General features: G+C 38.6%; 1 protein-coding gene across 1 annotated transcript in view; it reads right to left on the reverse strand.

The window, feature by feature from the left end:
- The window catches only part of LOC149208987 (uncharacterized), a 209,679-nt gene extending 186,124 nt beyond the window's left edge, over window positions 1-23,555 (reverse strand). The window contains exons 1-3 of the mRNA XM_089394188.1: window positions 23,085-23,555; window positions 21,267-21,354; window positions 21,092-21,177 (exon numbers count right to left, since the gene is read on the reverse strand). Of these exons, the coding sequence (XP_089250314.1) occupies window positions 21,092-21,177; window positions 21,267-21,354; window positions 23,085-23,428 (518 nt within the window). The 5' untranslated portion in view covers window positions 23,429-23,555. The remainder of the gene's footprint in view (window positions 1-21,091; window positions 21,178-21,266; window positions 21,355-23,084) is intronic.
- Window positions 23,556-24,392: the final 837 nt, after the last annotated feature.

Consider the following 24,392-nt stretch of genomic DNA (forward strand, 5'->3'; position numbering starts at 1 on the left):
CTTCAAATTAAGGATTCCATCTACTATGGAACTTAGAGTAAGAAGGATTTTGAAATGTAGATGTCCAAATCTTTGATGCCAAAGTTCACATGGGCTAATTTCAATGTGAACTAGGGCTTGGGCCACATGGTATATCAGCGTGTAGAGTCTTCCTTTTCGAATGCCAATAACTCTGGTTTGATCTATACTTGAGTCTTTACCCAAACAACGACCTTCCATCAATGAAGGCTATTCTATCACCCTTATCTTCTAGACTTGAAATAGAAAGTAAATTCTTGTGCAAACCTGGAACAAATAGAATATTGTTGAGACGAATGTTGCTTTCATCTTCTAGCTTTATGGAGATTGATCCAATACCTTTCACAAGATAGTTCTTGTTATGTCCAAGCTCCATCGAATAAGCGATTTTCCTTTCGATAAGGTCTTCAATCGAGTGGAATAGCCAGACATGTGCCTTGATGCACCATGGTCGATTACCCAAATGTCTTCATCTTGGAATGTACTAGAGAGAGTCGAGAAGAGACCTTCATTTGTTTCTTTGACTGATACCTTCTTTGAAGTAAATAAGAAATCCCATGGTTCCTTAAAACCTTTCTTGAGATGGCTTGCAATCTTCTTGATGAACTTCTTCACGATAGAGGAGATCTTCATGATGCCCTTAGATAACCTTAGCTCCGATACCATGTTGAGAATTCAATAGGGCAGTAAGAATGTTAATTCTCTTTAACTTGATAATTGTTTGTGTTACCCTTTCCTTATTGGCTTTGTTCCTTATTATTATAGTGTGAGACAGTGTTGCACGAAGCGCCCCCCCCCCCCCGGTTCCAAGCCCCGAAGCGCGTCCCATACGGAAGCGCCTAGGAAGCTTGGCCGGAAGCGGCGCTTCCAAATTCGGAAGCGCCGCTTCGGCTTTTTTAGCCGCTTCCTGGAAATTTGGAAGCGCTGGCGCTTCCGAAGCGCGCTTCGTACGGCGCTTCCCAGACGCTTCCCAGACACTTCCGTACGCTTCCAGAAAAGCTTCCGGAAAAGCATTTAGAAAATCGTTTTTTTTTTTTCAATTTTTTTTTAAATTTTAGGTGAGTTTGCTTGTTGGGGGTGGGTCCACCTTGGGTTAGGGTGACAAATGAAAGCAAAAAAAAATATAAATATAGCAGATGCTCCCTCATGGTAATGTTAAATTCTTAAAGTAAAAGTGACATTCTCCTTTATTTTTCATTTTCATCCTTTTACTTAAATTTTTAACATTACCATGAAATGACTCAGAATGTTTGAGAGTGGTTCCAGCCTCATTGGACTTCATATGGAGAAAATAGAATTTCATATCCTATTCAAAATTCAGCAGACTTAACAGTTTTCAGGTATTCAGGATCAATGGGATTGTGGCATTTCATTAGATTATATCAAGTATGAAGGTATGCGATTAGCATTTAATCAAGAGCACCAAGCCCTATATGTACCCTGGTGTTGGTGGTGTTAATTGTTGAACTCCTTTGTCACGCGGCACGCCCTTAGCAAAAAATTACCTTTCAATCAAGTCAAAATCATCGATCAAACATGTTAAGCTTTTTCTACCATATTTTAAGTCTTGAATTAGGTAGTTTGATCAAAATTGGGCAATGTTGACTAATATCCCTAGACAATCGAGGTAGAGGCAAAGGCTAGACAAGAGGAGAAGAATCTAGATTCTAGATCATTAATGTACAATGGATGTTATATCTATCTTGATTTATGCAAAAATATGCATGTTTTCATGTCTTCTACAATTAATTTGGTATTTGGGATGTTTGTTTTGAGTATAAATGCAAAAAAATATAAAATATATATATATATATAGCAGACGCTTCCGCGGACGCTTCGCTTCCTAGATTTTTGGAAAATGACGCTTCGGCGTCCCCGCTTCCAAAAAACGCTTCCGCTTCGCTCCCGCTTCGTGCAACATTGGTGTGAGATACATCAAACAGCTACCAAAACAATAAGAACAGTGACAGTATATAGGCTGCAAGCCAGGGCCAAAGCCCCTCCTCTTGAGGAAAAACCCTTAAATCTCTTTTCTTCTTATAGATCTTTCAATTGACAAATACCATGACCTAGAGTGTTATAGCTCTGATACCACTTGTTATAGATCTGATATGAAAATATATGATAGTAATAATATATCCAAGAATAATCACCAAAAATAACAAGATCTGAATATAGATAGAAATTCTTCTTTATTGATCAAACACTTAAGGTAGGGCAACACCATACATTCACTCCTTAAGGAATGAGAACACTCCACAAGCCATATGCCTATTCATAAAATAATCCTTGACATCTCTCAATGGGGAGTCTCTAGCCTCTATATAAGCCTCATACATACAATACCATGGTTCCCTTAATACCATCTATCTAATACCATGGGCTTATTACATTATTGCTAACTACTTGTGGTCCCTTACATGATACGAGTTAACCACCTTATTTATTACTATGGCCCATCCCATTATTACATTATTCCTTTGGGTACCTCCCTTTGTACCCCATATTATTCCCCTCTAGATATACTACATTCCACCCCCTTAACATGTTTCGTCCCCGAAACATGGGAAGAACACAAATAATAAGATCTACTCAAAAGAGTAGTCCACTGGTACCATGCACTTGCATCTAGCCATCCAAGAGAAAGGTGAACTCTCGATCTCGTTGGTGCCTCGCTCGCTTGAGATGGAAGTTGATCCTCGTAGCTCTTCTGTGTTGATGTATAGTAGGTGGATCGTCGCTGCTCTCTATATGCCATGCGGGGGTTGTTGTCCTTGTAGCTAATTTGTTGCCATCTTGTTGTTTGTTTTCTTGCTGGGTGATGTGGGTGGTGATATGCTGAAGGTTTAACCAACAGTGTATCTTTCTTTAATTTACCACCTAATGGAGCCTGATTGTTATCTGGTACATGTTGTGGTGCCTGTTGTGGTTTCTTATCTTCCAATATTACTTCAACCACTGAATCCTCATTTGATGTAACATTTTTTGCTGCAGCCTCCTTGGACTCTACCTGTTTTTCTGGTACCTGGTTTGACATTTGTGTTTGGTTGTCGACCATCAATGGCTCATCATCTGATATGTCAGTCCATGGAACATCTTCTACTTTAGCCTCCATGGACTCTACCTGTTTATTGATGGAAATATCCTGTAATGTAATTTTCTTTTTATACTAGAGCTTCAAGAATTTCTTCTGCACATTAATATTTATAGTACCCACCGATTCCATCCACGGGTATCCCAAAACAACATCCTCATTAGCCATATCTGAAGCATAAAAATCAGAATGCAATACATACTTGTCCATAGAAATCTTCAAATCTTTATAAACTTGCGCCTGCTCATTATTAATCTGTGTGCTCCATGTGTTTCGTTGGCACTTGTAATTTTTTTGCCAAGTTGACATTTATGAAATTTTGCTTGCAACTCGGATTTATAGACACAATGATTTTCTCCTTTTGAATCAATCCATGAACATGCAATAAGGATATACCAGTAGGAAATAACCCCACATGTTTCCCCTTATTTTGTTTTCTAGCCGGAGACCATTTGTCTAGAAGGGCTCTTTCAAATTCTGCATCTGAAAGTTTGGTAAACTGTTTGTTGTCAAGTGAGAACCACCATTTGGCAGCCTCATCTTTGAAACCAAGCCACACTAAATCCTTCCAATCTTTTGCCCATAATGACTTTTTTTGTTTTATGAATTCTTCAATAGTAGGGCCATTATCTTTTCCTGTAAAAAACATCTTGCTAGACGGCATGAAAAAAATCACTTACTTGGTGAAAATTTAGAGTGGTCACAGTTTAGTCAATATTGCTCAGAATCTTTATTATGACATGTTTTCGGAAATGGAATGACCATTCTGCATCTTCCCATGTGATAGAAATCCTGATCTAGGCACTGGAATTTCAGATTCGCACTGCAACTCTCCCACCGTCCCCAGAAATTTTGAAAAAAGAGTTGATTTTAAATCAGCGATATCTCCTTCATTCGGACTCCGATTCGACTGATTTTTTTTTCTGAATTTGGGTATTTTTTCACAAGCAATCCAGATCTGCAATTAGATTTTGCAGATTTTGCACCAGAACGTACAGATTTGCTCCGCAAACTGGCCGCCCCAAAAATTGTCTGCAACAGCACTGATTTTTAAATCAGCGAGATCTCCTTCATTTGGACTCCGATTCGGCCAATTTTTTTTTTAACTTGGGTATTTTTTCATCAACAACCCAGATCTGCAATTATATTTTGCAGATTTTCCCCAAAACGTACAGATCTGATCTGCAAACTCGCCACCCCGAAAAAATGTCTGCAACACCACTAATTTTTAGATCAGCGATATCTCCTTCATCCGGACTCCGATTTGGCCGATTTTTTTTTTGAACTTGGGTATTTTTCACAAAGAATCCAGATCTGCAATTAGATTTTTCAGATTTTGCCCCAAAATGTACAGATCTGATCTGCAAACTCGCCGCCCCCGAAAGTTCCTGCAAAAAATTAAAAAAAATTCTCCACTTTTGCCCAAAAAAGTGCTCTGATACCACTTGTTATAGCTCTGATACCACTTGTTATAGATCTGATATGAAAATATATGATAGTAATAATATACCCAAGAATAATCACCAAAAATAACAAGATCTGAATATAGATAGAAATTCTTCTTTATTGATCAAACCCTTAAGGTAGGGCAACACCATACATTCACTCCTTAAGGAAGGAGAACACTCCACAAGCCATATGCATGTTCATACAATAATCCTTGACATCTCTCAATGGGGAGTCTCTAGCCTCTATACAGGCCCCATACATACAATACCATGGGTCATTACCATGGTTTCCTCAATACCATCTATCTAATACCATGGGCTTATTACATTATTGCTAACTACTTGTGGTCCCTTACATGATACGGGTTAACCACCTTATTTATTACTATGGCCCATCCCATTATTACATTACTCCCTTGGGTACCTCCCTTTGTACCCCATATTATCCACCCTAAGTATACTACATAGAGACTCAGACAAATACCCTCCAAGATCAAGATCAATTCAGCCTCTCGCTGCACTAACTTAGACCTCCCACTGTAGATCCGAAATTCTGTCTCCCAGCAAATGTTGCAACTGTTGTTGCTCCTCTTGGAGACTTCGATCTCCCTCGAATAGCCTTCTCTTCCCTTCGCTTGCCTTTCCTTGAGTCTTAAGGCTAATGAGACACCCTAAGAGACCTTCGCTTGCCTTCCCTTCTCTTCTTCTTCCAAGATTTAACCAGAGATAGTCACAGCGCAAAAACCCTAACTTTGACCTTCACAAGAGAGAGAGAACTAGCCCAAGCACTTCGACGTCTTCGACTTCCTCTTTCTTAGACCTTCCTTCTTCCTCTTCTTCGCATAGAGAATGAGATGAGTGAGTGTGAGGACTAGTCCCTCTCTATATATACGCTCTTCCAAGGGTAGACGTGGCTCTTCATGTAGGCCGACTTGATCTTGAAGGTATTTTGACACTTTAAAGACAAAATATTTTTTTCTTTACAAGATACAATGTGCCCATAGGGCTTCAATATATGATAATGACTCTTAAACCTAAGAAAAACTCTAGAAGCACTCAATGGGTGCTTGACCTATAAAATAAAAGAATTTGAGCATGAAACCGATGCTCCAATAATAATAATTTCCTTTCATTTTATTCTTTACAAGAGTACATTTCATATTTACGAAGACCGAACCTAGTTACACATTTTTCAACAATTACAACACCAAATATCTTTCAATAATTACAATGATTACAGCAACATGAAGGAAGAATTTCACCTTAAACCTAATGCTTTCTTATTGGAGCAAACTTTTCCTTCTCCAAAGGTTACACCATGAGATTTGTATTAGTAATTACTAGCTATAAAATCAACCTAAGAAAAAAGATAAAGAAAGATGAAGAAGCTCACACTGAAATTCCCGTTAACACCTCCCAAAAAAATTTCAACAAACCCTAGAGGTTAAAGCCTACACTATTGAGAAATCCATTACGGGAGCAACTTAGGGTTTTACTTTGGTTGTTTTCTCTTATTATGACATTGTCTTGTCAATCTTCAACCCTGTATTTTGCAGTCTTGTCATGTTTCGGTCCTGTATTCATGCCATGCTTCAGTCCTGCAATAACTTAATGCCTCAATCCTGTAATCTCCTAATACTTTGATCCTGTAGATGATCTGAATCACCCTAACTTCGTTGTCATGTGCTATGTATCCGAACTTCTTTTCATGTCACGGTTGGGTCGAGTTTACTTGGGTATTTATAATTGTTTCTGAATATAAATGAGGCCGACATGAATAATAGGAGGAGCCGACTTATAGAAGATGAAGTTAAGGGTTGACTTTATGGATGGAGGGTTGGACATGACAAAATACAATTTTTTCTTTTGACACCATGAACCCAATAAGGATTTCTTACATAATAAATTTGACTTTGACTCAACAAAAATCCTAGAGCACTCAATGGGTGCTTTGACCTATTGACCATTGACCCAAGCATGAAACCCATGCTTTAATAAGTCAATAAAAAATTCCTTTTATAAATATTTTTTCTTTTCATGACACAAATATAATTATGAAGACCAACACTAGTTACATTCTTCAACACTCCCTCTTAACTAGGGAGGTATTCATAATTACATATATATAGAGGTACATGGAAGATCTCAAAATGATATGCTCTATGAAGAGTCACAGCACACGCAGTGCTACAAATTAGATACCTGACCAAGGTACTCTAATCAGGTGGGACTAAAGTGGGTCCAAGCTTTCAGCCACTCTAGGTACCATCATACTTACTAGCTCTATCACCAACCCAGAGATCTAGATGTGTATCCAAGGTCGGAGCTTCATGACCAACGCCACCCTCCCTACTTTGGGATCTAAACATCAACACATAGGCTGGCTAAATGTCCTCCCAAGCATCTTGTTGCTACAAGATGCTTCATCTCTCCTTTTTAACTAAATCAGGTATATATCCACCACTCCAAACATGCTTCAAACGTTCAATATTTTTATGGATAGATCATGCACAATCACAACCCCAATCAATAATAAATATTCAAATATATATACAAGTAAACACAAACCTTCGGGGTCCTTAATCATCCTAATGTTGGTTATGTCATCAAGTTATCCAGATATAACTCAACATAAGCTTTCTTCTTTCACTTCTTCAGTGGCACAAAATAAAGCCTCAGTACTTCTCAAGCCTATCTATAGTACTATCAATGATTCTTTCTTCAAGGTATTTACTATTGACTGTCATAATATGCCCTTTATCTTAACTGGGGAGATATACCCTTTATTTTATCAAGCTCCCTCTCAATTTAGGGAGATCAACAGCTTCCTTCTTTTATAATATCAAAGAAACGTCAACCTTGCAAAGCTTCATACTTCCTCATGTCATCAAGGTTATCTTGATCATCATCATTCTTATAGCTTCCTTTCATCATGCTCATTTAATTACAAACATCTTCAACATATTGAAGATAATGTACCTGCAAAACTTTAAAAGCAAGTACAACCAAATACAAATATATAGAAGCATGAGGTTAACTATATCAAAATTTACAATGGAAGCATCAAAACATTCAAACTTTAGACATCAGATATCTAAACCTAGATAGCTTCATAATCAGCAAAGCTTACATCCTTTTACATACTAGACTTCAACTTCTTGCTAGGGTTTTGTCATAAACCCTAGATTCCATTTTCGAGACACAAAGCCTTAGATCCATTCATAGTACTATACATCTAAAGTTTCAACAATATGCATTTAGAATTTCATGACAGATTCTACTAGGGTTTTGCTACAAACCCTAGATTTTATTAATAAAACTAGATCATATACTAGCATATACATGTCTAGGGTTCCATCATCATGTTGATTTGGGGTAGCATCGAATGTGCTCTAGCCACGAAATTTGGTGGAGAGGTTGGGGCACATGAGATCTCCAATACCCAGAAAGGGTTTGGACAAATTCTAAACGGATCAGGAGATATTAAAATAATTAATATTTTTAATGGAGTCCCTAAGTCTCAACTTAGGGAAAATAAAATATTAATGTGTATTAATATGAATTTGTGTTAGAGTGATCCAAAAGACAAGGATCAAGCCAGATCTAATCTTAACCGTTGATTAAGGACTTAATCTCGGTCGTTGATATGTCAACAGGAAAAGTATAAGAGGAGGCTTGAGGGTCACTTGGAGATTACACCATAGTGATCAGTGATTCTATTCTCTAGAGCGGGGTTTGCTAAGAGAGATAGAATCAGTGATCGAGAGAGCAGCTGAGAGGCATTGAGTACAGAGAAACAGAGAGGGCAGAGATTGTGTCAGGAGAGCAGCGCAGCAGCCAAGGAGGGTGACGCAGAGCCAGCAAGGGCTCATGCAGGGCCACGCAGAGGCAGCCAAGTGCTGTGCAGAGCACCAAAGAGGCCAGTGCAGCTAACGCAGAGGCTCTCAGAGCTGACACAAGGCCTCCTGGGGCTAACGCGGGCCTAGAAAGGCTTACGCAAGGCCTCCTGGGGCTGACGCAGGCCTAGAAAGGCTTACGCAGGGCCAGCATGAGACAGAGAGGGGCTGACACAGTCCAGTTTGGGCAGACGCGGGGGTTGCAGAGCAGTTTTGTGCTGAGGAATTGCCAGAAGGATTTTTTGGGGTTTCAGCCAGGAGATTTCTCTCAAACTGTGAGGTATAGCTGCTAAGGAAATTCTCTATTGGGTGGGCCAATTTTGGCACCCAGATTGTACTCTAATATTGCTTAATAAGAAAACCCTCAGATAGCTGCACCAGTTTTCTCGCATTGGGTTTTTCCAAGGACATTGGTCCAAAAATAATGGTGTCATGTGGTGTGCTTGTTCTTGTTTCTTTTAGTTGTTGATCTGTAATATGTTGAGCATGCACTGGTGTTTATTTTCAGTATTTACTTTGTAAATAACTTGTTAAAGAAACATAACAAGTAGGTAGGAATAAATCAGAAAAAGGGCATGAAGGGTTTCTAAACTAAGTAAATTTAGAAACTTCAACATGGTATCAGAGGGTGATTGCAGATCACAGGAGGACTAAAAGACATCAGCCGAGCGGAGCAATAGCAGCAGAAAACAGTTGTCCCAAGGTAACAAAAGTTATTTCTAACAGCGCAAAAGCCAATAAGTGTGACACAAAGCCAGCCAGAGTCACACAGAAGAAGCCAGGACTGCGCAAAGCCCTAGAGAGGCCAGCGTTGCTGATGCAGAGGGCCAGAGGGTTGACGCAGGGCATCCCAGGGCTGACGCAGACCCATCTGGGGTGACGCAGAGCCAGCATGGGGCAGAGAGGGGCTGACGCAGTTCACAAAGAGCAGTTGCTGGAGTCTAGAAGGCTGCAGAAATATTGCAAAGTGGAGCTGATGAGGTACTGTAGCCAAAACAATACCTGACAGAGCAGGGCCAGAGGAGTTGTTACCGAGGGTTTCTAGCCAAGGAACCCGGATCAGCAGTGCAGTTGCACAAGACGATCAGAGTAGGGGGCATCTCGACAAGCAGCAGAAGGATTTCCAGGAGGAAAATGCGGACTCAGAGGGAGTCCAGAAGAGAAATTCCAGACGGGAAGTAGAGACTCAGAGGAGTCGAACAGAGAACATCCAGGAGGGAAGTAGAGGAGCGTCATGGCACTACACAGGGTAAGAGACCAGGATAGACTAGACGGAGCATCAAACTTTGCAGTCTGGAAGGCCATAATCTTATCAGTGCTTGACAGGAATCGTGTCAAGAACTTCGCCTTGAAGGTTATAGCTATCCCAGTCGACCCCAATGATAACGACAAGTACGAAGAGGCGATGGCGAGGGCCAAGTGCATTATCCTTGACGAGGTCAAGGATCCTGTGGTACCACATGTAGCCGAGAAGGAAACGGCAGTTGACATGTGGGAGGCTCTCAAGAACCTGTACTAGCATACTTATGTGCAGAGAAGAATGCTACTAGAGAACCAGATGAAGTCGTATCAGATGAAGAAGGGTCAATTGATTGACACATTCCTCGGAGGACTAAATGAGATCCGCGACTAGTTGACTGTTATAGGAGCGACATCGGATCAGGAGCTTATGGTGAGGACAGCCCTGAATGTTCTCTCAAAAGATTGGGAAGTGTTTGTCCAGAGTATCCTGGGCAGAGGGACTCTCCTACCTTGGGACGAGATGTGGGCAGCTCTTCGCCAGGAAGAGATCAAACGGCAGTCGAAGACAGGTAGCAGTAGAAAAGGGATTAAAGTTCACCAGGAGGAGGAGGATGTGGCCTAACATCTGAGGGAAAGCAGGAGAAGCGGAAGAAAAAAGATCTCTCCAAGATCAAGTGCTTCCACTGTGGGGAGATGGGTCATTATGCGACCCAGTGCCCAAGGAAGAAGAGTAAGGGAGAGTCTTCCGAGACTAAGGCAGCGCCAGCATGGGCAGAGAAGGAAGTTTTGACAGATGATGATTGTGCCATGAGTGCACACGCACCACTTAAGCGAAAGTGGGGAGACATCGAGCTATAGTCAGGCAGACTACAGGGGAAGAGGGGCAGAATCCTTGAGGTACCCAGCCTCTTGGATTAGACCTTGCTACGGGAGCCCCGACGAGGAGTAGCAGAACTGGCTGAGTGGGTAGAGACGGCGAGACAGTGCAGAGCTAGCAGGTTGCAACAGTGCGAGAGGCACAGGAGTGTTGCACCAGTGCAGGATGGCTCAGAGAGGTGTGCAACGGTGTGAGATGCAGGGAGTTTTTGCAGCAATGCAAAGGTCAGAGAGGGAGCACTTGTTAGCGACAGAGGGAGCTTCAGCATTAGAGGGTGTTTCTAGCCCAACAAAGAGGTCAGTTGGGAGATCAGTTACTTACTTCTCAGTAACTGAGTTGCAGTGCTGTAGTGGGCAACACGATGCAACATGATGAGAGGAGGTGGAGTGCAGATGCAGTGTTGGGAGGAAGGACCAGCAACAGCACAGATGCAGAGGGAGTTGCAGTGTGGATGCAGTGCTGAGAGGAAGGACCGGCAGCAGCACGGATGCAGAGGGAGTTGTCGTACAAATGCAACAGTGGCAGTGGCAGAACCATGGGCAGCAGTACAGGAGGCAGCAGTGCAAAGGATGGTGGGCAGGAAGGCCTAGCATCAGCACAGGTACTGATGCCGGATGATCAGAGTAATACTCAGTGAGGAGTATTGCTAGAGCACAGTCCTTGCTAAGAGGGAGTGTTGATTTTGGTAGCATCGAATGTGCTCTAGCCACGAAATTTGGTGGAGAGGTTGGGGCACATGAGATCTCCAATACCCAGAAAGCGTTTGGACAGATTTTAAACAGATCAAGAGATATTAAAAATAATTAATATTTTTAATGGAGTCCCTAAGTCTAAACTTAGGGAAAATAAAATATTAATGTGTATTAATATGAATTTGTGTTAGAGTGGTCCAAAAGACAAGGATCAAGCCAGATCTAATCTTAACCCTTGATTAGGGACTTAATCTCGGCAGTTGATATGTCAACAGGAAAAGTATAAGAGGAGGCTTGAGGGTCACTTGGAGATTACACCAGAATGATTAGTCATTCTATTCTCTAGAGCGGGGTTTGATATGAGAGATAGAATCAGTGATCAGGAGAGCAACTGAGGGGCATTGAGTACAGAGAAACAAAGAAGGCAGAGATTGTGCCGAGAGAGTAGCACAGCAGCCAAGGAGGGTGACACAGAGCCAGCAAGGGCTCACGCAGGGCCACACAAAGGCAGCCAAGTGCTGCGCAGAGCACCAGAGGGGCCAGCGCTACTGACGCAGAGGCTCCCAGAGCTGACGCAGGGCCTCCTAGGGCTGACGTAGGCCTAGAAAGGCTGACGCAGGGCCTCCTGGGGCTGACGCAAGGCCAACGTGAGACAGAGAGGGGCTGACACAGTCCAGTTTGGGCAAACGCTAGGGTTGCAGAGCAGTTTTGTGCTGAGGAGCTGCCGGAAGGATTTTTCGAGGTTTCAGCCAGGAGATTTCTCTCAAACTGTGAGGTATAGATGCTAAGGAAATTCTTTGTTGGGTAGGCCAGTTTCGGCACCTAGATTGTACTCTGATATTGCTTAATAAGAAAACCCTCAGATAGTTGCACCGGTTTTCCCGCATTGGGTTTTTCTGGGGACATTGGTCCAAAAATAATGGTGTCATGTGGTGTGTTTGTTCTTGTTTCTTTTAGTTGCTGATCTGTAATATGTTGAGCATGCACTGGTGTTTATTTTTAGTATTTACTTTGTAAATAACTTGTTAAAGAAACATAACAAGTAGGTAGGAATAAATCAGAAAAAGTGCATGAAGGGTTTCTAAACTAAGTAAATTTAGAAACTTCAACACATCATATACTAGAGACTTATATCAATACTTACTTAGGTAAACCCTAGATACAAACATCAATACATCAAAGTTAGATATACAACAATTTTAATCAAGCTAGGGTTTCGATTATGTGGAAGAATACACACCTAGGGTTTCATTCCTAGGACCTCATTTTAGCTAATACAAGGGTCTTGCTCATAAACTCTAATTCACCAAACCCTAAAATCTAGGGTTTCTTCTTATTAACAGCAAACCCTAATTTATCAAAATCTTAAAGATCTAGGGTTTCAGTTTATAACTAGGACAATAACAGCAAACCCTAAAAGACTAGGATTTTTCCATAACAATACCAAAATCCAAAACATCAAAAGGATAGAGATTTCATAATAGGTTCTAGATTTTATCAATAATCCTAAGAGGACTAGGGTTTCAACATTACTAGCATTGATAGAGAATATGTGCAAATACAGTGAGGGTTTCTTATATGTATTGTCTAGGATATATAATCCTACATATTCACAATCTTCATGTCAATCCTAGAATTATATGAGTACCCAAATCCTAAAACATTTCATGCTAGACCTTTTAACAAGTGAAGATTACATACCTCTACCTACTATGCTTGAAAGTTTTAATGCTTTATTGAGCTTATTGTTCTACTTGCAAACTATAATCATAATATTAGATGTATAAAGAAACAGAAACAAATAATACTTACTTGACTTTTTATTAGATCCTCAAAATCTACAAGCTAGTGTAAGACAAACCAGTTTGTAGACTTCTTCCTTTCATGAGACAGGGATGTTAAGATTGCTTATTAAAATTTTCCTTTCTTCAATGTCTTGTACAGCAGAGATTAGCTTTTATGTAACTTATAGGTCTCGGTCTTACTAATGTAGGTCTCTTCAAAGTTTCAAACCTTATATTGCTTCTTTTTACTTAACAAATGTCTTCTTCTATTTGGTTAGACATCTGTAGGACTCAAAACCTTTTCAAGCTTCACTGAAGTTGACTACTCACAATAGATCTTATTATTTCAATAACTGAGCTTCACCAAGTCGGCCTTTTATGTCATTAATGAAGTTCGGATCTTATCTATATATTTACAGATTCTCGTCCCTTTTTCTTTGCAGGTGCCTTGACTCCTTTAACTTAGGAGTGGCAGAGGTTTTGTATCAGCTTCTAAACATTTTGATCTTTATTCTTTTAATTGTTGGGTTCAAGGTCTACTTTTAGACTTCAAATTACAAGATTTGGTCATCTTGATTTTACATCGAACCAGGGGCAATTTCAAATGTACAAAACTTGGTAACTTACGAATTTAAGATTGATACAGAACTTTTATGGATCCGACCTCGATTATTGTTCTCAGACCTTCAAGGAAATGTTGCTTTGATTCTTTGGTCTACAAGTTCTGGTATGCGACCTAGTTACAGGGGTATAGACTCATAAATATGCCTAGAACTGTATCTCTTGTAATTTATTCTTCCTTCTAATCAACTCGACCTTCAAGACTAGTCTAGAAACCTTTGTCTTTTATACAAATGATCTTTTCGCTGCCTTATTCACTGACATTAACTTTGATACCATGTTGAGAAATCCATTAAGGCAACAACTTCGAGTTTTACTTTAGTTGATTTCTCTTATTATGACATTATCTTGTGATATTTAATTATTAGTTCTTCCAAATTATCTTGTTCTTATCATCAAGACTAATGCCAATCAATAAACAAAAGAGGACACAAGATGTAGGCACACAGCCAGGGCAAAACCCCTAGGTAGGGGAAAACCCAGTCAAACTCTTCCAATAGTAGATTTAAATCAAGTTGAGATGACCAAGACCCTTATTGCCTAGACCATCAACACGTTCCATCCATCAAGTCAACCTTGTTCAAAAATGACACATTATGTTTTGGTTTTGTAGTCATATTAGGCTTTGGCCCTATAGTCATACCATATTTCGGTCTTGTAATCATACCAAGCTTTGGTCTTGCAGCCTTGTCAAGCTTTGGTCCTATATTCTGCAATCTTATCTGTTGAGAAATCAATGCTAGTAGGTTTTAGGGTTTAATTCCTCTTTCTTGATAATTACTTGTGAATTATGTTGGTTTCTTTTACTTCTTGATTAGTTTATCTTTCATCAAGCAATTACCAAATTATATGTGTATGAAGATCACAAGAACAAGAGACACAAGATGTAGGTGGTCAACAAGGGCAAAACCCCTATTAGGGGAAAACCCAGTCACAAACTCTTCCTTCAGTGTATTCAAATCAAGATGAGACACTTTCCAGATTTCTTAGACCTAGGTAAAGACTTCATCCAAACACCAAGTTAACCTTTCCCTGCAACAGATGATCTTGACAAAGTACTTCAAGTGATAGCTTCCTAGCAATAGCTTCAGTCCAGAATTTCGGCCCCCCAACAACTGAACTTCGACCCCCAGCTTCAGAATTTTGGACTTACAATAGATATAGATTTTCGACCCTTGCAACTGCCCAGAAATCTTCACACGTGTGAGAGAAAGATAGCCCAAAACTTGATCTAGGTCTTCCCAACAAACTTTGTCTTTCACCAGCTTCTTCGTTCTCTTTTTCTACTTCTCTTTCTTGTAGATCGAACTTGTTGAGTGAGTGAGTGAAATAGGTCGAATTGCTTCTCCTGATATAGTCTTTCCATTGGGTCGAATTGCCCTTATGTAGGCTGACTTCTTGGGGAGAGAACCGACTTGGAGTGGAGGTGACAAATTACCTTTTTGACTCAATAATAATTATTTTTACATGATACAAAAGCCCAAGAAGGGTCTAATAAAAATGACAATGACTTTAATGGTTCAAGACAAAACCTAGAAGCCTTCAATGGAGGCTTTGACCTAGAAAACTTCGACCCAAGCATGAAACCCATGCTTTAATAAGTCATTTTCTTTAATAATAAATTTACTTTTTGATAAGTACAATTATGAAGACTGAAGCTAGTTACATTCTTCAACATTGTCATGCTTTCGTCCTGTATTCATGCCATGCTTCAATCCTACAATAACTTAATGCCTTGATCCTATAATCTCCCAATACTTCGTTCCTATAGATTATCTGAATCAACCTAACTTCATTGTCCTGTGCTATGTATCTAAACTTATTTTCATGTCAAAGTTGGTTCGAGTTCACTTGAATATTTATAGTTGTTTCTCACTGTAAATGAGGCTGACATGAATAATAGGAGCCAACTTATAGAATATTTAAGGGCCGACTTGATGGATGGAGGGTTGGACATGACAAAATACAATATTTTCTTTTGACACCATGAACCCAAGAAGGATTTCTTACATAATAAATTTGACTTTGCCTCAACAAAAATCCTAGAGCACTTAATGGGTGCTTTGACCTATTCACCATTGACCCAAGCATGAAACCCATGCTTTAATAAGTCAATAAAAATTTCCTTTTATAATTTTTTTTTCTTTTCATGACTCAAATTTAATTATGAAGACCGACACTAGTTACATTCTTCAACGCACACTTCCAACTATGCCTCCATCAAATGAACCTTTCATACTATGTTGTAGGATACATGGCCCACCCCTCCATATGAAGCATGTTTCGTTAAGAATACAATGAAATATGGGGGATATGCCCTTGATATGTATATCAAGAGGGGTGATATGTGTATCATGTTTTTGATACACGTATCACCCCTCTTGATATGCATATTAAGCACCATACAATGCATATCAACACCATACAGTGTATCAGAAATCGTACAATGTGTGTGTGCCCATATGGCACTTTGATATGGCCCAATTTCCCCTTTTAATTGTTAAAAAATATTTTTCTTTAGTTATTATGTTTTTCAAATATTTTTTTGGAGATTTCTAGAATCATATATATATATATATATATATATAAGAGGTTATCCCTATCATTTCTCCTCACAATGTTTGAGGCTTGAACAAGGGAGAATTGAGAACTTGAGAACTTGCTCATTTATTCTTAAATCTATATATGTATTCTAAATTACAATGTTAAAACTAAAACTTAAATGCTTTCTTTCAAAGTTTTGCTATAATTTTTTGAAAAAAATATATATACATATATATTTTGTGTATTCCCATTTCCAAATTTTTTGGGGGTCACATTTCTAATGCGTTCCCATTTCAAATACTTCTTTTCAAACACGTGTTTTCGTTTCCCCATACCATGCAACTTAGCTTTCATCTATTGATAGCTTCCTCGATCCCAAATTAGGCCTTCATTCATCTAGGGTTTAAAGAGGTGAAAGGTAGATTTTAATCCTTATAAAGTGTCCTCCAAAATATGTTACACCTCCTCAAGGATGTTTGTAGGTGATTTGGAGCTTTTTGAAATCTAGTTCTCCAAACGCTAGTGCTCCTCTTCTAGAATGCAAATAATGTGTCATTTGGTCTTCTTTTAGCTTGTAGGTCAAAATATTGACTGCAAACAACTTTACCTTTGCATAGGTCCACTTGTCACTTTCATCTTTCAAATTCTTTATTTCAGGGGCTTGGACCATGTCAACCATGCCACATGGTGCTTCCTCATGCAAAGGGCTATCCTTCAAATATGTAGAACAAGCCTCAAACTAAGTGTCCTTACCCAAATGTCTCAAGGTTAGAACATGCCTCTAAATATATAGAATATGCCTCAATTAATGTGCAATGCCCCATAAAGTCACTTTAATATGCTTTAAATGGCTTCTTACACAAAGAAACCTTCCTCCAAGGGAGTAGACTCATCATCAAGTAATCAAAATGCTCCTCATCATCAAGCAATCGAAATGCTCCCTTGGAGTGGAACACTTTTCATGAAGTGACCTCTTTGACCAAATAAGTGCTTCACTACCACATGGCCTTATCCACGTTAGGGTGTTCCTCTTCTAGCCATTTTTCTTGCCCCCATCATGCCCAAGGGCTTCCTCCAAGGGAGGGTGTTTTGCTCCTCTAGACTTTATCTCGCCACATGCCATGCTTTGGACCTCCTATAATATAGAGCATTCCTTCTTTTAGTTGTATTTGACCCATTAACTCACCATGAATCATGCTTTGGACTTCTACCATGGTAGGGTATTCATGTTTTAGGGCTCCCTTCCTCAACTATGCGCACTGCCAAGTGTGGCAAAATAGAATCCCCAAGTGTAATATGCCTCTAGAAAATTCCCAATGGACCTATAACTTCTACTAAACTCGGTCTTCCATTGTGCTCAGTGAGAGAAGAAAGGCACTTGAAAATGCAAAATGACTCCTGCATTTTCAAGGGGTAACAGGGTGTACACTATAAACACCTTTCGTCCAAAATAACATGAGTCTGCTTCAATAGAATTTTTTAAAAAGGGTATGTTTTATTTTTGAGTCTTGAAATGAATCCACTAATTCTTTCTTATATGTATAATATGCATAATACAAACGGTTTCACATTTTATTTCCCTATAGTAGTTTTTGGTCACATAGATTATATAGAACCCTGGTTTGACCCCTTTATAATATGAGATGTGCTAATTATGCTTGCACCAGTCATATAGAAAGATAACATTCATGCAGTGCTCAAATGACTCCTGCATTTTCAAGGGGTAATGGGGTGTAAAAGCCTTTGGGCCAAAATAACATCAAACTCTGTTTCAACTGAATTTTTTTTAAAAGGTTATGTGGTGGTTTACTTTTGAGTCTTGAAACGGATTCATTAATATGCATCAGTGTTGCGGAGGAGCGCCCCCCCCCCCCCCGATCCTGCTCCCAATCCGCGCTCCGGGCAAGAACGACTCGGGAGCGGGTCGGGAGCGCGCTCCCTAAAAAAAACGCTCCCTGCCTTTTCGGGAGCATTTAGCCTTTTTTGCAAAAAAAAAATTGCAGTAATGTTCCAAATGCAATTTTTTTTCAAAGAAACAAATAAGTTTTGAGTGGGGCAACTTAATGATCAAGCCTATGGCCCTAGTATTGATATGCGATTCATGGTAATGTTAAATTCTTAAAGTAAAAGTGACATTCTCCTTAATCTTCATTTTCATCATTTTACTTAAATTTTTAACATTACCATGAAATGACTCAAGATGTTTGAGAGTGGTTCCAACCTCATTGGATTTCATATGGAGAAAGTAGAATTTTAGATTTCATTCAAAATCCAGCAAACTTATCAGTTTTTCAGGATTTCAGGATTGCAATGTTTCCATTGAATTTTGTCATGTATTAGGGTATGGAACTCATATTTAATCAAGAGCACCAATCCTTCTATGTACCTTGATGTTAGTGACATTGGTTGTCGAACTCCTCTATCATGACCCTCCTAAAAATGTATGCATCACTCAAACAAAATCTTGGCTTGACATGTTATGCTTTTTCTATCTTATGTTAATGCTTAGAGGGTGATATTAATGACAAATCCCTATACAGATACAGAGGTAATGACAAAGATACCTCTGGATATTAATGCTTAGAGGGTGATATTAATGACAAAGATCCTGATTTTCCAACAAGACTAAAAAACTAGACATTTCTCGTGGTGGCAAGAGGCCCAAGCATAAGCAATAGATAATAGATTTACTTGTCTTTTCTAGTTTCTAGTAGTTTTTATAACTATTGACTCTTTCATATTTATTATGATATTTTTTTAAACAATATATGACAATTTAAGTTTGAAGTTGGCAATTATAACTCATTAGTAATGAATTATGAATATGATGCTTCATGAAAGTTGAAAGTTGTTTCATTTCATTTTATAACATTTCATTTCATGTTAGATATTATTTGTTGTAATGGTTACACTTAGCTTACAAGTACAACTCTGTGATCAATGATGATAAATGTTATATATTGAATTTTGAAAACTTGAAACTTTAAGATTGATGAATCACGAGACTCAATATGTTGTATGTTACTATGTTACTAACTTGTGGACGTGGTTGATGAAGATTATAACTTCTAGATGATTGTTATTATATGGTTCAATCTATGTTTTTTTATGTTTTTTATATCTAGTTCATAATTCTATATGTTTTTGTTGACATATATGTATCAAAATATAAAAATATAAAAAATATATATATTATATAAAAAACGCTCCGGGATTCGCTCCCAAACCGGGAGCTTTTGAAAATGTCGCTCCCGCACCCGTTTTCGCTCCCACTCCCTGCTTTCACTCCCGCTCCCAAGTAACACTGATATGCATAATACCAAGGGTTTCACATTTTCTTTCCCAATAGTAGTTTTTGGCCACATAGATTCTACAGCATCATGGGTTGACCCCTTTATAATACGGGATGTGCTAATGATGCTTGCACCAGTAATATACAAAAATAACAATCATCAGTGCTCAAATGCAAGTGTCGGAAATTGTTCAAAAATTTTACATATTACATCTCAAAGTCAAGACTTAAAACTTACTTTGGGGAAGATACAAAAGAAACAATACTCTTGGAAAATTTTGACCAAAATAAACGTACTTTAAAAAGGAACCACTCACCACGTGGATTTTTTCAGCTAAAAGATCAACAAAACGGTGGAGACAACATGAAAACAGACATCTCACCATCCATGATTTGGGACCATACTATGCTGTATGAGGGAATCTCTTATGATTTATTCCCTGCATCTGGAGTAGTTCAAAGTTTCGTTTAATTCCTAAAAAGAATCACACCAGGTGTCAGGCATATATGTGTTATGTAGGAAGGTTTTACTGTAATATGTAAAGTAATAAATTGCTACAATTCCACAATCTTTACGTACTAGTAATGAGTGTAGTTGTTTCAGGATTGTATCATCGCTTGTACATGATGTGGGCAGTTATATTGAAATCAGTTAAACATGTCGAGACCAGCTCTAGACTAAAGGGCTAGTCCAAAGCTAAATCTAGTATATTGCTATTTGTATATGGTCCTGTAAAGGTGCCGCTCTATCATATGCCTCTTTAAATTGCATGCCAGTCACATGTTCTCCTTGTTATTCTCTGATATAATCAACTACAAATGATTGCATCTTCATGTTCTTGTATCTACTTCAAGATTGTGTGCTAAATAATGGATCAAAAAGTGTTATAAAGCAGCTACATACTTGAGTTATGGAGTTTATGCTCTGTTGGTAATCTGGGTTCACAGCATAATTCCTTGGTTTTACAGTTACAACTTACATTATAGGCTGTGTATTTCAGACAATTCCAAGAGCTGATTTTACCAAATGAATAAAGGCAACGGACACACTCTCTAAAGATAACATTCATAGCCACTTCATATCCTATTTTGGATTCCAAAGCGTCTCTTCCTTTGCTTTTCACACTCTCCTCCAACTGTCAGATTTGTATCATAGTTTGTGCAAGAAGCTGGCAGTTGCAACAATTAAACAATATAAACCAGCTATATACTGAGGTTAATCCAAAGCTAAACCTAGTAATCTTGTTATCTTTGAATGATCTTCTAAGGGTGTTGCTTTTTCATATATCTATTTAGAGTGAATGCCAAACATATATTGTCCTTGATGTTCTCCGGTATTATCAGCTACAATTTGTTTCACCTTCAAGTTATTGTCTGTGCTTCAGCCTTCATGATTGTGTACTAAGCAAAGAATTGTAAATGTGACATTAAGGTAGCTGCATACTTGAATTATGGAGTTCGTGCTTCGTTGGTAATATGGGTTCACAGCAGAATTCCACAGTTTTATGGTTATGGCATATTTTATAGGCTGCGGACAAGTCCAAGAAGTGACTCTAACTAGTGAATGAAAGCAATAAGCATACTCTCTAAAGACAATTTTCGTGGCCACCACAGATCCTGTTTTCGGTTGCAAAAAGTCTCTTCCTTTCCTTCTAACCCTCTCCTCTATCTGTTGAAATAGAAGAAAAGAAAAGTGAGTGGCTATTCAATAGAAAATTTTAAAAAAAATACAAAATGTTAAAAAGAGCAAAATCACACCCGTTGCTTCATCAAATCAGCGTTGCCAATAACATCTCCAATTAGTTCACGAAGCTCCACATCATGCTTGCAGGCGTCTTCCAGGATCCTGACAGAAAATTCCAAGTTAATAGAAGTCCTTCAACTTTCTATCCAACCAAAAATCCTACCTTGTTGTGGATACAGAAAAGTGCAACAGAACACCATGACAAGCCCCTAGCTCACTAACTCATGTAAGTAGCATAGATCCATCTTGACACCAGAATAAAAGAATGCATAAAAGAAACTAGGTGCAAACCTCTCACCAGTTAAAAGATCCAAGAATCCAACAGAACACCATGACAAGACCCTAGCTCACTAACTCATGTAATTAGAATAGATCCATCTTAACACCAGAATAAAAGAATGAATAAGAGAAACTAGGTGCAAACCTCTCACCAGTTAAAAGATCCAAAAATAGATGGATATATGCTATTGTTTTGTGATAAGCAGTTTAAAATAAGTGTTTACAATAAACAACAAACGTCAGCTTCGGCTTTTTTTTCCATTTCATTTTATTAGTTTACCCACAGACATGGACAAAGAGATCTCTTCCACCCCAGGCAGTAAGAACAAAGGCAAAGCCGAGGCTCCTTGCATTAGGGCCCACCCTTGAGATGGAAAATTCAGTCACATTACATTGATTATTTTTAACACAGTAGCATATTATTAAGATTTCATGGAGGGAAATGCCATGGTGGGATCTGAAACATGCACGCTGACACAATGACCTACAAATAAACTGACCACAATGTAAAAGGGATCTGCTTAGCATACCGAGCCATCAAACAGTTTTGGGGTATGGTCCAATGAAAGGAATTCTTTTTTTTTTCTAAGTGGTAACTGCTGAGGAAAAATGGGAACAAGTAGCCGATGGAAAACGGAGCAGGTGATCCCATGAAACCCATTTTTCTCTGACAAAGAAGATTAATATGACTGGAATGCTGAAGAGAGGAATTAGATATTGGTTTAGTCATGGATGACAACTTACAAGTGCCATGGACAAACTCCTAAGCTGTAGGAACAAAAAGCAGCACCAATATCCCATTAGGAGCTGACAAAAAGGTTCCTGATCTTTTTCTTTTTTTTTCTTTTTTTGAGCTGCAAAGCACAGGCTCAAGCATAACTCCATGCTTGTATTCTCACTGTGTTTATATTCTCACTGTGGCTTGGGAGGTCTGCAACAGCTCAGGGCTCTTAAAGAGCAGAGGCTGGGTGTTTTCAGATTAATGTTGTCTTTGACTCCGTCAGGCTCTTCGTTTATTTTTTGTGGGGCCCCCTGTTCCCAAGAATGTTTAGTCTACAGTGCTCCATGGGAATATTAGGTTAGCACTGGAAAGAGGAAGAAAGCAGATGCAATTTTGAATCATAGGCTTGCACTCCAAAACCTGCTTCTGGATTTGCAAAGCTTCCAGTTCACATTGTATCTTATGAACCATCTTCAGCAAGTTAAATGACTCTATGGAACTTACAAGCGCAAACATTTGTCTCCATTGACCACTGGCAGCCAATTGTTGCCCCTCAGACCTGACACCTAAGCCAAAGGAAGTCCGCTCTACGCTGTGCAGGCATGTGTTGTGAAGCCACCCCTTGTCTATTATGGCAAAACCACTGTATTACACTGTTTTATCAAAAGAACAGGTACTACCCAATGCAGGAAACCTCAATCACAACAAAACCTACAGGGCTGGACCCCCACCTATTCATAAAAGCACTCATTCATAAAAATTGCCCCAATTGCCCAATCGAGCTGGTCATTCATTTACAGAAAATATTTAAAAGGGTGCTGTAAGAACTTACTTTGCCCATTCTGGGTAGACGTTCTTATTCTTTTCATATTCTCTTCTCTTCCTCTCTTCTCTGAGTTTCTCCAGCCTGCGTTCTCTAGCGCTTGTTCCAGAGCTCTTGATTTCACCTTGTCCTCCCAAGCTTGCCACTGCAATAAGCCGCCTCCTCATTATTTTAACTACAATCCTCAAACTATCAAGAGGAAGAAACCCATGTGATAACTCTTTGAGTTGTATGCCCTGTGTTTTGGTACTCTGCAAATGGGTGACACTTGTTGTTATTCTGTGAGGATTTCTGTACGGGAGGTGGTGAAGAGAACTCTGCCAGGCCATGTATTGGATCGATATGGGCTGCATTGATATTGTTTTAATCGTTCCCCATAAGAACTAGTTTTCAAAACACTTTTATCATGTTTTAATCCATTCTTCCCATCATGTTCTCGTTGCTTCTTCCCGTTCCTATTTATCCTCGAAAATATACGAATTTATGTTTTACTCATATACACCATATCAGAGCATCGTTTACCCGTTAGCGCACCTTTCCAGTGCCACTTAATCGGTGCTTTATTTTGGAGAGTCGGATCATGAGAATATAATGATGTTTTTACCATTTATAACTTTTCATTTGGTCATTTAAATATCGTGAGAATTGATATTTTTTATTTAAAATTGAAAGGAAAATCCATATTTCCACAATGGGTAGTCTAAACCGATGAAGATTTTGCCATAATGTGGTGTAGTTTAAATAGATGAAGATTTTGCAAATACGCTAGCAGCTAGCACTTAAGATAATTTATTTAGTGATGGGTTTGTCCAGAAGTTCGGAGCATTTATTTTGAAACTTCATAGAAAAAGGGCCGAATACATCAACCACATGAAGAAGCAATCTGTCCTATAGGCTATTTTTAGCCTCGTGGACATTAAAATAATTTCTTCTTCTTCTATGAAACTGTTGTACAAAAAATGAATCTATTTTTACCATGAAAAACGATTCAAACATTTTTAATTTCAAATTTTTTGGCAAAAAAAAAATTGTCTAATTTTAATTTTGAGATGAAATTTTCATATCTAAACAAATCTATTTACACAATAAAAATAAATAAATAAAAACACCAATTATTTTTTATATTAAAAATAAATTTTAAAAAATATATATATATTAAAAATTTTAATTTTTAAAAATAATATATATTAGAATTGGACCGAGGAATTTCAAATTTTTAAATTATGAATAACCAAACTTTAGTAATGTTAAAATATTCTTTGTCTAATACTAATACTTGATCTAACCGAAAATATAATAGGTTTTCAATTTCTTTAT

This window comes from Pinus tabuliformis, chromosome 1_2 (assembly GCF_031772625.1).
Source record: "Pinus tabuliformis cultivar Carrire ecotype Pingquan chromosome 1_2, CPIR1, whole genome shotgun sequence".
NCBI lineage: Eukaryota > Viridiplantae > Streptophyta > Pinopsida > Pinales > Pinaceae > Pinus > Pinus tabuliformis.